We start from the raw sequence: 17,772 nt of genomic DNA, 5'->3' as shown, positions 1-17,772 counted from the left end.
TGGCGGTCATAGTCATTAGAAATAAGTAGGAAAAAGAAAAAGAAGAAAGAAAGAAAGAAAGAAAGAAAGAAAGAAAGAAAGAAAGAAAAAAAGAAAGAAGGCCAATAGGAGATAATGAGTGCATGGACTTTGCATATATATTGAAGTTTCCAAGAATGATGAAAAGAGTCAAGTTTCAACATCTTCAGTGACAAAGAGGAAGGTACCATGAGGTAGAAAGAAGGTTACAGCAAGGAGAGGCAGTGGGTGGCATAGTCCAAAGATACATACTTTAGAATAAATTGAGATTTTAAAAATTAATTTCAGGGGTAGAATTTAGTGATTCATCAGTTGCCTATAATATCCAGCGCTCATTATACCAAGTGGCCTCCTTAATGCCCATCACCCAATTATCCCTTTCCCCATCCACCTCCCTTCCCGCGACTCTCAGTTTGTCTCCTAGAGTTCAGCATCTCTTATGGAGGAAAAGCGAATGCTTCATGTTCAGTAACATCCAATCTCCATCTCAATTTTCATCTTATTTTAAATAGAGGAATATAGAAGGGAGGGAAAAATAAAATAAACTGATATTTTCAGTGAAGAAAGAGAAGCGACTGCCTAGAAGTAGCAATGAAATGAGAAGGATATTTAGCTTATTTTTAGAACACAGGATTTGGGGAAAGAACCGGAAACCTGCCCCCATTTGAGAGGGTTGTAGAAGAAATAATATCCTAGGAAGATAGCTGGATTTCAGCTAAAGCACGCAGGTGAAAGAAACATTTGGATAAGAGGTTAAGGATATATGTAATTGAACTTAGAATAAAGTTTGAGATCTTTAGCACAGAGTGGGCCATGCAGAAAAGGGTGGGAAATTGAAAGAAATTAAGCCATACAGCAATTTGGCATAAGAGTCAGGCTTGATGGACCTGGCAAGAAAGGACCTGAGACACCGGGGCATCTCGGGGTGACTGCGGCAGGCTCACCCATAGGTCGTGGTAAAAGAGATCCAACTCTTCTGTAAGAGATCTGGTTAATCTAAGACTTTGGTACTTTCCCTAGGACTCGGACCTCAGCTGCTCAGGGCTTAAGTAAAATTCCAGGTGAATGTGATGTCGAGGTGGTTGGGGAGGAGAATGTGGGGGGACAAAGGTATTTCTGAAGTGTCTTCTCACTTTGCACTCTCTCCACAACCATAGCAGTGAACTTTGGTATAAACTTGTAACCACTGATTAGGTCAGGTGAAGGTCACTGTTCTTCCTAATGATCAACATGTTTTGGGGGATCCTGAGCAGCTAGAAAAAGACACGTGGTGTCAATATGGCCATCCTCACAAGTAGTAAATATGCAGGTGACCAGGTCATATGAGGGTCTGCAGCATGGTCTGCAGTATGGTCTACAGCAAACACAGTTCCTAGTATCTTCAACCTCTCCTCTGAACACTTTTTTCAATTTCTTGTACTAACGAACACCTGCATATCATGAGACCATTACTGCCCTTACAGCTGTTTTAAATGGTGGTGGCCCAAATGTCTCACATGAAAACAGGATCCTGATATGAAAATGTTCCATTCAGGTCCTCAAAGTTGCAAGGACAGTACCTACTGCATGACAATGTGGATTACTGAGAATTTAATTATTAGTTTCCTAGTGAAGAATTTATAATGGTGTTATTCTTTTGTTTTAGAAAACTAACCTTTTTCCGATACGTGTTGGCCAGAATATTTGATTTAGAGAGCTGGCAACTGTCCGCTGATTATTCATTTGAGAGCTTTTCCTTAGGTCATTGGATTTCAAGTCAACAAAATGATGCTACTCTGATAAAGTAGCCAAGGCCCTTGATGCCTAGGTTAGCCATCTTTGTCATTAGGGTATCACAGACAAGCCTATTCTCTGTATTTAGTCTGCATTTGGTCTACCAAATCATGATGATTACATTTTCCTACTAGCTATAATATCTTTGTCGATAGCAGATAGTAAGAGCAAATAAGCATGATTTTCAGAATTAATCTGTGTAGAAGTAGGTGGCACACTTTTCCTAATTGTTGTAGTTACCATAGCAAAACCAAAAGTAGAACCAGCAGAAATGTGCTCACGCTGTGAATAGTTTCATGTATAGAATATGTATACCAAAGGCAAAGGAAGCAAATTAGATGAATCTATTGGAAATATTAATGCATGTTTTATTAAGTACTGAAGCAACATTTGACCTTTTAGAGTCATAGTTTTCTATATATATCTAATATCCCTTCAAGTTATTTAGGATCTATACTCTCAAATATGAAATTGTAAGTAAGAAAAACAATGCATCTCTGAGAACAACAATAAGCCTAAAACATAAAGTCAGCAAATGAACAAATCCTATTGAAAATCTCTCTTTAGGCAGGAGATATTGACTGTCCCATATACCTCAATGCTTCATGAATACATGACACTTTCAGTGCTACATGTTTGGCCCAGTATGGCTATTTCAGTCGAATTTAGGTAAAGTGACAGGATTTAATTTTTAAGGAAAAGTGAATGCTTCATTTTTAGTAACATTGTGCTTGAAGCAGATGAACCTGAGAATTGAGAGCTCCTGCGTACAGTCACTTTGCCAGGTGGCTCTCATCGGGGTGTTTATTGTTAAAAACCCCGCTATTTCTGCCTGAGGTTTGAAGCCAGGGCTTCACAGGATCCCCTGCTGCACTCCTCAATTCTTTCCATACAGAGAGCAGATGGGTGAAGCAGAATAAATCCTAGCCTCAGAGGCAAACAACGTAACATTCCAGAGACCAGCCATGGTGTTGCTTTTTGTTGGAGTAAATGCTAATTGGAGTTGGGAGTGAAAGTTAGAACTGAAAATTGGACTTGGTTTATGAGACAGTTGGGAAATTTGTTAAAGGTATTATCACTACCATATTTTGATAAACAGAAACAAAATGTTAACATTGCAAACATTCATCAATTGTTTCCAATTTAGCTTGGTTGGTTAGGACAGGATGCTTCGAGGGTAAGCACACAGGTCATGAGATTCTCTCTTGACTTTTAGAAGTAACATGGTCCTTTGTATTAAAGAATGCTAACTTATCAAGTCGTTTGGATTCTTATAATTTCCAACAAATTCTATCTGGTATAAAGAGCATAAATAGGTCCTCTTTTCTGATTTGTCTGACTACTTTTCTTTTTACAGCTCCCCCGTGGCAGTTATTATATTTTATTGTATCTCTTATTTTTGTGCCTCCTTTTTTTCATAGTTTTTCAGTTTCCTTTAGGAAGACATTATGTATTTTCATCATTATATCCCTAGACCGGAGTCCATCGCCCCAAACTGGAAAGCTAAGACATAATAGAAAGAAGCAGCCAACATTCCTTCCAGTAACGGTCAAGGATGGTCATACAAAATAAAGCTAATTTATTGATTTTGGAATGAACTGAACAGTGGTATTCAACTACAGGCCTTCTTTAGTTATAGATTTATTTAGCTTGCCATTAAAATTATGTGAGTATGTGGGTTTAAATAAACGCAACGACCTTTAAATCAAGTGTTTATGCACCATTATTATTTCGGTTTGAGCACTGCAGCTATGGCACAAAACAGTCATGACAGTGTGTGAAGATATTTTGCCAAAGAAATTTTATTTAATGATTTTGGGGAATTATAGAATAGTAACCATTATTGCAACTAGACCCATGAGTTTCCAAGTCATTAAAATATCTAAATAGACCTTCATATTTGTCTCAGTTATCTCATTGAATGAGACTTTTGGTTTCTCTGGGCCATGATAACTTGCTTTACTTGATGGAATTCCCTAAAAAACCATGGATACAAGCTAGTCCTCCTTAAGAGGAGGACTGCTTGGATCTTCTCACCAGAATACTCCACCTCCTTGTTTTCACAACTTCTCACTTTCTGTAACCTCAAGCTGTCTTTATTTCTATCTCCCTGAGTATTGTCTTCCAGGCCTTTGAGTTAATTTCTACTGTAGTATGGTTCACTTGAAAGTATAAAAAGTTAGAAAATTATATTGCAACCACAACCATTTTCAATATTGAAGGTAACTATATAAAAAAAATAATAAAATAAAAATTTTTAAAAAAAGAAGGTAACTATATAGTGAAGAGTAATAAATACATCCTTATTTATAATAAAAAAAGAATAGTTTGTAGCTATATTAAACAACTCTAGTGGTTTCCTCGAATGGAGCTCTGTCTTTAAATGTATTATAAAAATCACATTTTTTATCATGATGTAAATTTTATTTTAATCTAATAAGGGATAGGAATGCCTGGGTGGCTCAGCAGCTAAACATCTGCCTTCCAGCCCAGGGCATGATCTTGGAGTCCCAGGACTAAGTCCCACATCGGGCTCCCTGCATGGAGCCTGCTTCTCCCTCTGCCTATGTCTCTGCCTCTCCCTCTCTCTGTGTGTCTCTCATGAATAAATAAACAAAATCTTTTTTAAAAATCTAACAAGGGATAGAACAGTGAAAATGCACAGCTTGTAAAAAAAATTAACTATGTGCCATTTATATCATTAGCAGAGACCAGTGGGAGCCCCAGAGGCACCAGATGAACCCAGGAGACCAAAATAACACTGCAACAACTCTGCAATTTAACTGGTCATTGGACCCATTGACCATCAAAGTAGGTCAGGAACTTTTTGCCAAAACTAAGCAGGTTACTGCCAGCTAAAATTTAAAAATATTCTGATAGGACTTGGAGTCTCCTAATGTAACATCCAAAATGTCCAGGATTCAATTGAAAATTATCCATTATACCAAGAACTAGAAAACCACAAATTGAGAAAAGAAAAGAAACTAACATCAACACTGAATTACATCAGGTGTCAGAATTATCTGACCAGGATTTTGAAGAAACCATCATAAAATAATTTAATAAGCAATTACAAATTCTCTTGAGATAAAGACTTCCTAAATTTGGTAAAAGACATAAACCCAGATTTAAAAAACTGAACGAAACCCAAATAGAACAAACCCAAGTAAATTTACACCAAGACATATCAGAAATAAAATTTTGGAAAGTAAACACAAAGTTGAAGGTATTTTCACTTCCATGTGTTTTCTTTTCAAGTAGCCAGATAAATGATGCATTCTCTATATGGCAACACCAATTTCAATGACATCAGATTTCTGATTTTAAACCATGGAGTGTAGAAAGAAGTGATATAGGGAAGAACTAAAGGTGGTGGAATAGAAGAGGATCCTAGGCTTGCTTCACCCTTTGAACACAGCTAGATAAACATCAAATCATTCTGAATACCCAAGAAATCAATCTGAGGACTGATGGAACCAACTACACAACTAGAGGAAGAGAAGAGGCCACATCGTGTAAGGTAGGTGTGGAGACGTGGTTGGGGGTGGTGGTGAATGGATGGTTTTATGGAGGGGAGAGATGGAGTGTTGGGGGGGGAGATAGAGAGGGAGAGAGAGAGAAGAGGAGCACATAGGGGATGACACAAGGAAAACACTTGCCCAAAGTCACTGATTGGGAAAAAAGAAGGGCTGATTTTTGTGAATTTTTAAAACCTTCAGGACTCAGAGACTAGAGTTTTATTTTGTTTTAATTTTTTCTTAGAGAGAGAAAACATGCACACTTGCACATGCAGGGTGGGGTGGAAGGGCAGAAAGAGAATCTTAAGCAGGCTCCATGCCCAGCATGGAGCTCCACATGTGGTTCAAACTCACAACCTTGAGACCATGACCTGAGCTAAAATCAAGAGTTTTACACTTAACAAACTGAATCACCAAGGCACTCCTCAAAAACAAGGATTTTAGAGGTCCCAGATGTGGGTGGTGTAGAACCCAATGAGCGCTGTAGTGCTTCTGTGGAGAAAGAAGGCATGTAGCCTAGGGACAAAGGATGTGATCTGAGGATATCCTGAAATGCACTAGGAGAGATGGCTCCTCCTTTTTGGAGCACATCTCGGAGAGGTGGCATTGCCTCTCCAGGGACAAAAGAGCTAGTGGGCACCACTTACCTCTCCACCCTTTAGCATAGGCACAGAGACACCTGCTGAAGGTAGCTAACCTAGACATTGGCTCTTTGCAGTGCTTTACTCCAAACTTCATACCCCTGTGCTTTGGGGCAATACCCTTTTGGGACAAATCTGCATCAGTCCAGCATGGTGAGACCCTCCCCCAGAGGACCAGTACAGTCCCTTCCAGGCCAGGTCCCTAAAGTTTGGAGTTTTAAAACTCAGCTGGTCTGCCTAGAATAGAACACAGGTATACTGCACCGCCAGGTGGGCAGACAGCCTGGATGCAGGGTGAAGATGGTGATCTGGGGGATAATTGGGACACACAAGGGGAGACTGTTCCTCTTTTGGGAGAGATTTCTAGACAGCAGTAGGCACAAACTCCCCTCTCTGGGGCCAAGGGAGAGGGCTGACACCATTTGCTTCCCTGGCCCCTTAGCATAAACTAACTTCAGTAAGCAGCACAGCACCAACACTGGTGGCCTAAACCACTTACACTAAGCCCCACATCCCTGTGCTCTGTTGGTGCTGCTTTTGGGGGGACATATACCTGAAACCCAAAGCAGTGGGCCCCTCCCACAAAAGACCTGAACAATCCCCCCAACACACACATACCATGTCTACTGACCATAGAGTCCTGCAAAGCTTCAGCTCTAGTGGAAATAGCATCAGATCTCTTAAACAAGCAGACCAGAGCACAACTAGTTAAAACTCACCACTCTGGCCAAGGTACAAACACTTCCCAATGCAGGCAAGGGGAAACTACAGAGAACTGACCTGAGGGAAAGAGCAACCAAAATACAACATTGGAGTGCACACAGCAGACACCAGAGACACTTCCTGAAGCACCGGGCCCTGGATGGTATATGACCTTTTATTAAAAAAGCCACTACTCTCAGCATCAGGAAGTGTAACATGCTTTCCTAACACATAGAAGAAGACAGAAACCTAGACAAAATGCCAAGACAGAAGAATTCATCCCAAAAGAAAGAAGAAGAAAAGGTCATAGCCAGGGATCTAATCGAAATAGATATAAATAATATGCCTATCTCAGAATTAAAGCAAGAATAATAAGGAGAAAAACAAAGAAGGCATCAGGGAGTCCCTTACTGCAGAGATAAACCCCTAAAAACAATAGTCAGGCCAAAATGAAATATCCAACAGTGAGATTGGAAACCAACTGGATGTAATGACTACAAGAATAGAAAAAGAAGAGGAATAAATCAGTGATATAGAAGATGAAATTGTGGAAAATAATGAAGCTGAAAAGAAGAGGGAAAGAAAAATATTGGATCATAAATATAGACTTAGGGAACTCAGCGACTCCATAAAGCATATTAACATTTGTATCATAGGACTCCCAGAAGAAGAATAGAGGGAAAAGTGGGCAGGAGGTTTATTTGAGGAAATAATAGCTGAAAACTTCCCTAATCTGGAGAAGGAGACAGACACCCAAAGTTAGGAGGCACAGAGAATTCCCATCAAAACCAAGAAAAGTAGGCTGACACAAAGACATAGCATAGTAAATTATCAAAATACAGAGATAAGGAAAAAATGCTAAAACCAACAAGACAAAGAAGTCCCTAACCTACAAGGCAGGTGAGCAGCAGATCTATCTATAGATATCTGGCAGGCCAGAAGCAAGCGGTATAAAAATTCAATGTGCTGAATGGGAAAAAGATGTGGCCAAGAATAGTCTATCTACAAGGCTGACATTCAGAACAAGGAGAGATAAAGAGTTTCCCAGACAAACAAAAACTAAAGGAGTTTGTGACCACTAAGTTAGACCTGCAAGAAATATTAAAGGGGACTCTTTGGGAAAGAAAGATCAAAAGTTACAAGGACTAGAAAGGCACCAAATTCATATCTATCAATAATTACTCTGAATATAAATGGACTAGCTGGTCCAACCAAAAGACATAGGGTGTCTATATGCTGCCTACAAGAGACTCATTTTAGGCCTAAAGACACCTGCAGATTGAAAGTGTGGGAATGCAGAAACATTTATCATGCTAATAGACATCAAAAGAAAGCTGGAGTAGGCATACTTATATTAGACAAACTAGATTTTAAATCAAAGACTGTAACGAGAGATGAAGAAGGGCACTATATCAAAATAAAAGGGTCTATCTCGCAAGGGTCTATCTTACAATCTAGCAATTGTAAATATTTATGCCTCTAAGTCAGGAGCACCTAAATGTATAAAACAATTAATAACACACATAAAGAAAAGAAAGTCATTGATAATAATACAATAATAGTAGGAGAACTTAACGCCCCACTCACAGCAATGGAAAGATCATCTAAACAGAAGATCAACAAAAAGGCAAGGGCTTTGAATAACACACTGGACCAGATGGACTCAACAGATCTATTCAGAACATTTAATCCTAAAGCAGCAGAATACACATTCTTTTCAAGTGCACATGGGACATTCTCCAGAATAGGTCACATACTAGGTCACAAATCAGGCCTCAACAAATACAAAAAAAACAGAGATCATACCATGCATATTTTCTGACCATAACACTGTGAAACAAAGTCAACCAGAAAAAAAAAAAAAAAAGGGAAACCAGAAAAAAAAAAAAAACAAATAGATGGAGGTTATGAATATCCTACTAAAGAATGAATGGGATGACCAGAAATTGAAGAAGAAATAAATAAATACATGGAAACAAACTAACATGGTAGTCCAAACCCTTTGGGAGGCAGCAAAAGTGGTCAAAAGAGGGAAGCAGATAGCAATACAGGCTTATCTCAAAAAGCAAGAAAAATCTCAAATATGCAACCCAACCTTACACCTAAAGGACCTAGGAAAAGATCAACAAATAAGCCTAAGCCAGCAAAATAATAAGGATTAGAGCAGAAATAAACAATATAGAAACAAACAAAAACACAGTAGGGCAGATCAATGAAACCAGGAGTGGTTCTTTGAAAAAACTTAAGAAAGTTGATAACCCCTAGCCAGACGTATAAAAAAAAAAAAAAAAAAAGAGATAAAAGACCCAAATAAATAAAATCACAAATGAGAGAGGAGAGATCACAACCAACACCACAGAAATACAAACAATTATAAGAAAACGGTATGAAAAATTATATGCCAACAAATGGGGCAGTCTGGAAGAAATGAAGAAATTCATAGAAACATATAAACTAGCAAAACTGAAACAGGAAGAAATAGAAAATTTGAACAGACCAACAACCAGCAAAGAAATTGAACCAGTAATCAAAAATCTCCCAACGAACAAAAGCCTGGGGCCAGATGGCTTCTCAGGGGAGTTCTACCAAACATTTAAAGAAGAGTTAATACCTATTCTTTTAAAGCTGTTCCAAAAAAACAGAAATGGAAGGAAAATTTCCAAACTCATTCTATGAAGCCAGCATTACCTTGGTTCCAAAACAAGACAAAGACCCCACTAAACAAGAGAATTACAGGCCGACATCTGAAATGAAAGTGGATGCAAAAATTTTCAACAAAATACTAGTAAATCTAGTCCAACAGTACACTAAAGGAACCATTCACCATGATCAAGTGGGATTTATTCCTGGGTTGCCAGGAATGGCAATGCCAAGGTGGCTCAATATTCACAAATAAATCAATATGATACACCACATTAATAAAGGATGAGAACCATATGATCCTCTCAATAGATGCAGAAAAAGCATTTGACAAAGTACAGCATCGATTCTTGACTAAAACCCTCAACAAAGTAGGGATAGAGGGAACATACCTCAATATCATAAAGGCCATATGCAAAAGACCCACAGCTAATATAATCCTCAGTGGGGAAAAACTGAGAGCTTTTCCTCTGCTGTCAGGAGGAAGACAGGGATGTCCACTCTCACTGCTGTTGTCTAACATAGTATTGGAAGTCCTAGCCTCAGCAATAAGACAACAAAAAGAAATAAAAGACATCTAAATCAGCAAGGAAGAAGTCAAACTTTGACTCTTCACAGACATGATACTCTACGTAAAAAACCTGAAAGACTTCACCAGAAAATTTCTAGAACTGATACACAAATTCAGTAAAGTCACAGGATACAATATTAACATACAGAAATCTGTTGCATTTCTATACATTAATAATGAAGCAGCAGAAAGAGAAATCAAGGAATTGATCCCCTAGTTATCCCATTCCTAGGGGTGCAGAGACCTGCCGGCAGGTGCAGAAATCCACAGGCCTCACAGCGCCCAGGACAAGCCTTGAAGATTGACTGCTGTGAAGTCAATGATCATCTGCATTGTGCATTTGAGGAAATAGGCTCAGAGGGCCTGAGGACCCCCAGCTCGTGAACGGCAAAGTCAGATTTCAAGCCCCGATGCTGAAGTTACAGATACATACAATTTTATGGCATGAATGTAAATGTGTTACACAGAGTCATGTTTTATAAACAGTTGCGTGTACCTAAGGTTTCTGTATGTGAAAATGTGGCTAATGCACTTACGATGGGAATCAGGAAACTGCTTTTATGTTTTACATGGAACTGAATTCAAATAATGTATTTTCGGTGGGGGGAAGACTTCGACTTCTGGTCAATATCACAATGTTTAATTCTATTAAATAGAAGCCATTTCTTGGCCAGTGACACCTGGTCGTGAGGAGAGGGGACTTGCCTTTCCCACATGCTTAATAGATGTTGGGCACTGTCTGAGGGATAGATGTATAGTTATATTTGAAGCTTGGAGAAACCACACGGATAAAGTAAAGATCTTACACTCTGCTCACGAGAAAAAAAAAAAAAAGTTACCTCAGAATAAACCTAACCAAAGACGTAAAAGATCTGTACACTGAAAACTATGGAACACTTATGAAAGAAATTGAAGATGACACAAAGAAATGGAAATACATCCCATACTCATAAATTGAAGAACAAATAGTATTAAAATGTCTATGCCACCTAAAGTAATCTACACATTTAATGCAATCCCTATCAAAACACCACCAGTATTTTTCTCAGAACTTGAATATTTGTATGGACCCACAAAAGATCCCAAATAGCCAAAGCAATCTTGAAAAAGAAAAACAAAGATGGAGACATTACAATTCTGGACTTTAAGCTGTATTATAAAGCTGCAGTCATGAAGATTGTATGGTACTGGCTCAAAAACAGATGCATAGATCAATGGAACAAAATAGAAAACCCAGAAATGGACCCACAACTCTGGGGAAGTAATCTTTGACAAAACAGGAAAGAATGTCCAATGGGAAAAAGACAGTTTCTTCAACAAATGGTTGGGAAAACTGGATGATCACTTGTAAGAGAATGAAACTGGACCTCTTTCTTACACCATACATGAAAACAAATTCAAAATGGATGAAAGATCTAAATGTGAGACAGGAAACCATCAAAATCCTAGACAACATGGGGAGTAACTTTGACCTTGGCTATAGCAACTTCCTACTAGATATATCTCCTGAGGCAAGGGAAACAAAAGCAAAAATGAGTAATTGGGACTTCAAAAACTAAAAGGCAGCCTATCTAATGGGAGAAGATATTAGCAAACAACATATCTAATAAAGGGTTAGTATCCAAAATCCATAAAGAACTTATAAAACCCCAAAAAACAAATAATCCAGTGTAGAAATGGGTGGAAGATATGAATGGACCTACAGAAGACTAACAGACACATGAAAAGATGCTCAACATCACGCATCATCAGGGAAATACAAGTCAAAACTACAATGAGATACCACCTCACACCTGTCAGAAAGACTAAAATTAACAAGTAAACAACAGGTGTTATAAGATGTGGAGAAAGGAGAACCTTCTTACACACTTGGTGGGGATGCTAGCTAGTGCATCTCTAGAAAACAGTATGGAGGTTCCTCAAGGAGTTAAAAATAGAGGTGCAGCTGGGTGGTTCAGTTGGTCAAGCGTCTGAATCTTGATTTCGACTCAGATCATGATCTCAAAGTTGTGGTATCAAGCACCTCATCAGGCTCTATGCTGGGAATGGAGTCTGCTTGGGATTCTCTCTCTCCCTCTCCTTCTGCCCCTCCTCACTCTGCCCTAGCTCTAAGAAAAAAAAGAAAAAAGAAAAGAAAGTTATGTATAGCTTCTCAAATACTGAAAGAAAAGAACTGTCAATTCTCTTCATGAATTTTCTAAATTATACATGGTGATTAAAATAAGATTTATAATACCATCTGATCTTCAAGACAATGATGTTCTAAAATAGGGAAAATAAAGGGACCTAAATGGAAGTAAGGTCCCTCTACTTCACTCAAAGTGGTAAAATGTTAATACCAATAGGCTTGATACATATGCAATATGTATATTGTAATACCTAGGAAAACCACTATGAACACTACACAAAACAGTATATCCAAAGTGCTATGAATAAATCAAGATGAAATTCTGAAAAAAAAAGGCCAAGTAACCTAAAGGAAGTTAAGAAAAGCACAAGAATCCAATGGAAAACAAATAATAAATAAATAACCTAAATGTATCAATAATTACTTACATGTAAATGATCTAAACACATTTATTAAGAGGCAGAAATTGACAGAATAATTGTTTTAAGAAGCATGACCCAATAATATGCTGTGGAATATGCTGTTTACAAGAAACTCATTTCAAATTCAATGATAAGTAAGTTGAAAGTATAAGGATGGAAAAAAGATATACTATGCAAACATTAATTTTTTGAAAGGCAGGAGCATGAATGTCCATGTAGAAAATCTGAAAGAATTGACAAAAACTTTCCTGAAACTAATAAACTATTGTAGCAGGGTTGCAGGGGATAAAGCTGATATACAAATGTCAATTGCTTTCCTATATAATAGCAAGGAACAAGTAGAATTAGAAATTAACAACACATTTACATTAGCACTCCAAAAATGAAATAGATATAACTCTGACAAAATACATACCAGATCTATATAAGGAAAACTACAAATCTCTGATGTAAGATATCAAAGAAGAACTAAATAAGTGGAGAAATGTCCCATGTTCATGGATAGGAAAACTCAATATTGTCAAGATACTAGTTCTCTCCAACTTGGTCTATAGATTCAATGCAATCCCAACAAAAATCCCAGCAAATAATTTTATAGATATCAACAGACTGGTTCTAAAGTTTATATGGACAAAGAACCCAGAATAGAGCATGATATTGAAAGAGAACAAAGTTGGAGAACTGACACAAACCAACTTCAAGACTTGTAGACAGTAATTACGTGTCATATTGGCAAAACAGACATAAATAGATAATTAGAACAGAATAGATGGCCTGGAAATAGACATATGCAAATATAGCCAACCAATCATGGACAAAGGAGCAAAGCAATAGTTTTTCAGTACATGGTGGAACAAAAGAGTCTTTTCAATACATAGCTGTGGAACAACTGGGCATCTACCTGCAGAAAAGTGTATCTTCATACAAACCTTACACCCTTCATGAAAATTAACTCAAAATGGACTCTAGACCTAAATGTAAAATGCAAAACTATAAAATATCTAGAAGCTGACATGGGAGTAAACCTAGATAACCTTGGGTAAGTTGATGACTTTTTAGATATGACAGTGAAGGCATGATCCATGAAAGATATTGACAAACTGAAACTCATTAAAATTTAAAACTTTTGCTTTATGAAAGACAGTGTCAAGAGAATGAGAAGTCAAAATGGGTAATTCTTCATAAAACCAGTTTACTCTTTATGTTAGGAACACAACAAAACTAGATTTCTCAGTCTTAAATGTAGTCATATGACTGAATTTGACCAATAGAATGTGAATAGAAGAGATAACCACTACTTTTGGTATTGGTCAATAAAAACCCTCTAGATGCCACACTCCATTTTCTTTCCTTCTCCAATGGCTTGCTGAAGAAGAGCATGATAACCTTGGAAACCACTTTCGAAGACAGAAAAAGAAAAAAGAGAGAGAGAGAGAGAAAGAGAAGAGCTTGTGACCCTGAACCACCATTCATAGGACAACTGATCATGAGAACCCATTTCTGGAATTTATATCAGTGAAAAATAAATGCTTTTATTAAGCTATGGAGATGTGAGGCAGCCAGGACTTCTTAACTCATATAGTCATGCTTGGCAAGTCCTTAGATATTGAGGCCAATACATTTTTCAAGAACATTTGACTAAGAATAAATAGTTTAGAAAAAATAAGGGGAGAGCAACCATAAGAAACAGAGACAGGAAATTGAAATAATCCCAGGTAAGGTAAATACATAAATATATTCCAGAAAAAAGCTAATGCTTGTAGAACCCACATTAACTGATAAGATTTTTAGCCATCTACATATGATGTATTACATGAGTTTATTTTGTCCTTTTTATCATTTATCAAGATTTACTTGCATTCCTTTTATTAAAGGAAAAATCTTATAAGCAAGAAGTTGTTCAGGAAAAATACTGCTTATCCTGACACTGAAGTTAGGGAGATTTTTCTTCTCTGTGTTCTGATAGAGGGGGCAGTGAAGAAGGAAATACCTTCTATAGTAACCTTACAGCAAACACTGCCATGACTCAAAGATCATTAAGCTTCACAACTGAAACACCATAAGAAAAGGAATAGTAAATGTAGATAGACAACCACCCTCCCCTTTGTTTCTTATTCTTTATTTACTTTTCTCAGAAATCTTCAAAAACAACCAAAATAGTTTCCTCAGGTATCAATTAATCTATTGAGAAAGAAATAAGATGGAAAGTTTGATTGTAATCAGTTTTCTCAGTGGTATCTATGCAGTTGTAGGACAGTTGTGACTCATTACCAAATATGAGGACTGTCTCCAAACTTCTGAAAATTTCCAGAACATGGAAGCAGACACAAACACAACTGCTCATTGGAAAATATACATGCAGCTTTCTTCTGGGTTTCAGAGTAAGAAGGCTGCTGAAAAAGAACCATTTAAATTTGACATACAGAACAACTTTAGCTATAAAGTAGTTGAAGAAGATAATTTGAGACTAGATAATTGCTCTCAGTGTAAACATAAGTGCATTAACTTTTTAAAAGCAAATTTGAATAACATAAAAATATAGTATCATTGTAAAATAAAAATTCCAACATTTTCTGTTTATAAAGTAAAGAATTTGAGTTGGGCTTCAATTCCCAGCATAATGTGTAAAAGCATTTCCCCTTTATATACCTCCTTTATCCTTATTTTAACATTTTCCTCATGATTTGATGAATTATGATATATGAAACATGGTATTTTTCATGCCCACAAGGGGGACCCTTTGCAACAGCTTATACTGCACAGATCTTGCTGCTAATACACCATTTGACTAAATGCATGATCTGCCATAAAGTGCTAGAAAGTCAAGTTGTCTCTCCTCTCTTTGCCCTCACCTGTGAGTCCAGGTGGACAGATACAAACATAACCTGAGGCTTCAGGGTGACTGAACGAAGAAGGCAGCTGAGCAAGGCGTCCATATGGTTTCTCTGGGGACAGCTCTATGCATGTCCCACCAGATTGGCAAGGGTTCCCGTTGCATTCGTTGATGTGAGTCTCACATTGGGCACCTGTGTATCCTGCAGGATAAAAGTTCAGAGAAGCAGCTGAGTCAAAGCTCCTCAACCAGAGTTTATGCCTGAAAAGAGACTGACCACTGGGCTGGCACCAATTAACAAGACGATGTGCTGCCCTCAATGAGCTAGCAAGGAGAATCTGGGAAGGGAAGGTTTCCTTGAAAACAGCAGCAGCAAAAGAATCACTTGTACAATAGTGACCATTATTTTTAAAAACATTTGATTGATATTTTGATTAATGTAATGGGACTTCAGGATAACCTTGATTTCCTGATTATTTTAAAGATTCCATTTCCTCAATACTCCATTTGAGTATTTCCTAAAATACTCCAATTGAATTTTTAGCAAGAACAAAATATTTTTTTAAGAAAACAGCCAAAAAGAAAAAAAAAAAAAGAAAATAGCCAAAAAGACAGCAGAAACTACATAGCCAAACCTAAATTCTTTTCTTAGGGCAAAGCAAAGGTAAATGATTATTTCTTCACACTGAATAAAATAGAATAAAAAATTATTTTGTATTTGAGTGGATTTAGCTGGGTCATTTTATTAAGGACAAAAATAATGAAACATGAATGATTTAGTACTTTATTAAAAATTGTAAATATTAGATATAAAGGATAGTCCATGCCAGAACTATTTCTCTGGTTTTACATACATATGCACCTCTTAAAGTATGTATGTGTGTGTGTGTGTGTGTGTGTATATATATATACATATATATATATGTATACTGATAAGCCCCGCCCCTCTGGAGTAGTTGTACCATCTACATACGTACTAGCACTGGATGAAGGTGCATATGGCTCCAAAACCTTGGCAACACTTGCTGTCACCAAATAAAATGTTTTAGCAGTTGGTTAGATAAAAAAAAAAAAAAAAAAGTACTTCATTGTTGTTTGGGTTTACATTTTCCCCAATTACTACTGACTTTAACATGTTTTTGGATTTTTAAAAATCATTTCATTCTTTTTCCTGTTTTTTCCCCATTAGACTGTCTTTCTGATTGATTTATAAGATTATTTATATAGCACTATACATACATAAGCTGATACATGTAGTTCTTAAAGGACATAATTTAAAATATAAATGACTTCACAGTCAGCTAAAGATTTTTGCAATGTCCCTTAACTCTGCTGAGAGATACGTGTTTAAAATGAAATTTACAATCCAAAATGATAAAACTTATAAATCTGACCATGATATTTCTTTACTTTAAAATCATTCCATGGCTTCTGCTCTCATACAAATTAAAATTCAAAAGTATTAACCTGGGGCACCTGGATGGCTCAGTGGTTGAGCCTTCAGCTCAGTGGTTGAGCCTTCAGCTCAGGTAGTAATCCCGGCATTCTGGGATCAAGTCCCACGTTGGGCTCCCTGCAGGGAGCCTGCTTCTCCCTCTGCCTGTGTCTCTGCCTCTCTGTCTGTGTCTCTCATGAATAAATAAATAAAACCTTAAAAAAAAAATCCTTAACCAAAAATGCCCTTTATTTAATCTGGCCCCTTTCCCATTTCTACATTCCTTCCCTAGAATGTTTTCTCCCCCAGGGCCTTCATGACAGGGTTCCCTCTCTTAGACTATGCTCCTCCTCCTCCAAGACTGTGCTTGGCTAAGTCTTGCTTTTGAGACTTAATCTTGTTATGACTTTCTCCAAATGGCTTTTCCTCACCAACAGATCTGAAGATTCTTTTGTTTTCTCTCATATCACCCAGTTATTTCTTTTATCACTCTTATAATAATTTTTATTATTTTTGTTATTATGTTTATAGGCAGTGTTTCCCTCAATAGACTATAAGTTCCACAAAAGCAGGGATGCTTTTTTTTTCTTTCATTCACTACTCCAATACTGAGCAATGCATAAATAGTAGACTTCCAATCAATAGCTGAATGAGATTCAAAGAGTAATAATCAACAATTTAGATTACAATTATAGTTAAAGCAAGTAAATTGGAGAATTGACCATTAATAAGCAAATGATGAGAACATGATATTACTCATTTTGTAATTTTATTAAAAACCTGAATGGGGTCGTATGTCAAATCATAAGCACAACATAAATTCTGTTGCTCAACAGTATAATACATTTGTCACATATGACCCATGAGGTCTTTCTCAGCCATCTAAGAAGAAACTTGCAGATGAAGAAGAAAACTCAAAGCACATGTCAGATCAAATCCCATGATGCTTTGTGGTGACACCCCCACCACTGCCACCAAGAACTCAAGTTTCTTAAACCCAAATATCTACTTTTTCACAAGTTTTTATCAAGTGGTATTCATGGTGCTACACTGAACTTATTGAAGAAAGCTCCAACTACTTTCCATTTTTT

General features: G+C 37.1%; 1 protein-coding gene across 4 annotated transcripts in view; it reads right to left on the bottom strand.

Moving 5' to 3' along the window:
• The window catches only part of CRB1 (crumbs cell polarity complex component 1), a 205,176-nt gene that overhangs the window by 97,859 nt on the left and 89,545 nt on the right, over nucleotides 1-17,772 (bottom strand). For all 4 annotated transcript variants that reach the window (XM_025987296.2, XM_072733412.1, XM_072733413.1 and 1 more), the window contains one exon: nucleotides 15,266-15,448. In XM_025987296.2, the coding sequence (XP_025843081.2) occupies nucleotides 15,266-15,448 (183 nt within the window). The remainder of the gene's footprint in view (nucleotides 1-15,265; nucleotides 15,449-17,772) is intronic.

Source organism: Vulpes vulpes, chromosome 13, assembly GCF_048418805.1.
Source record: "Vulpes vulpes isolate BD-2025 chromosome 13, VulVul3, whole genome shotgun sequence".
Taxonomy (NCBI): Eukaryota; Metazoa; Chordata; class Mammalia; order Carnivora; family Canidae; genus Vulpes; species Vulpes vulpes.
This window is presented reverse-complemented; position numbering and strand designations above follow the sequence as displayed.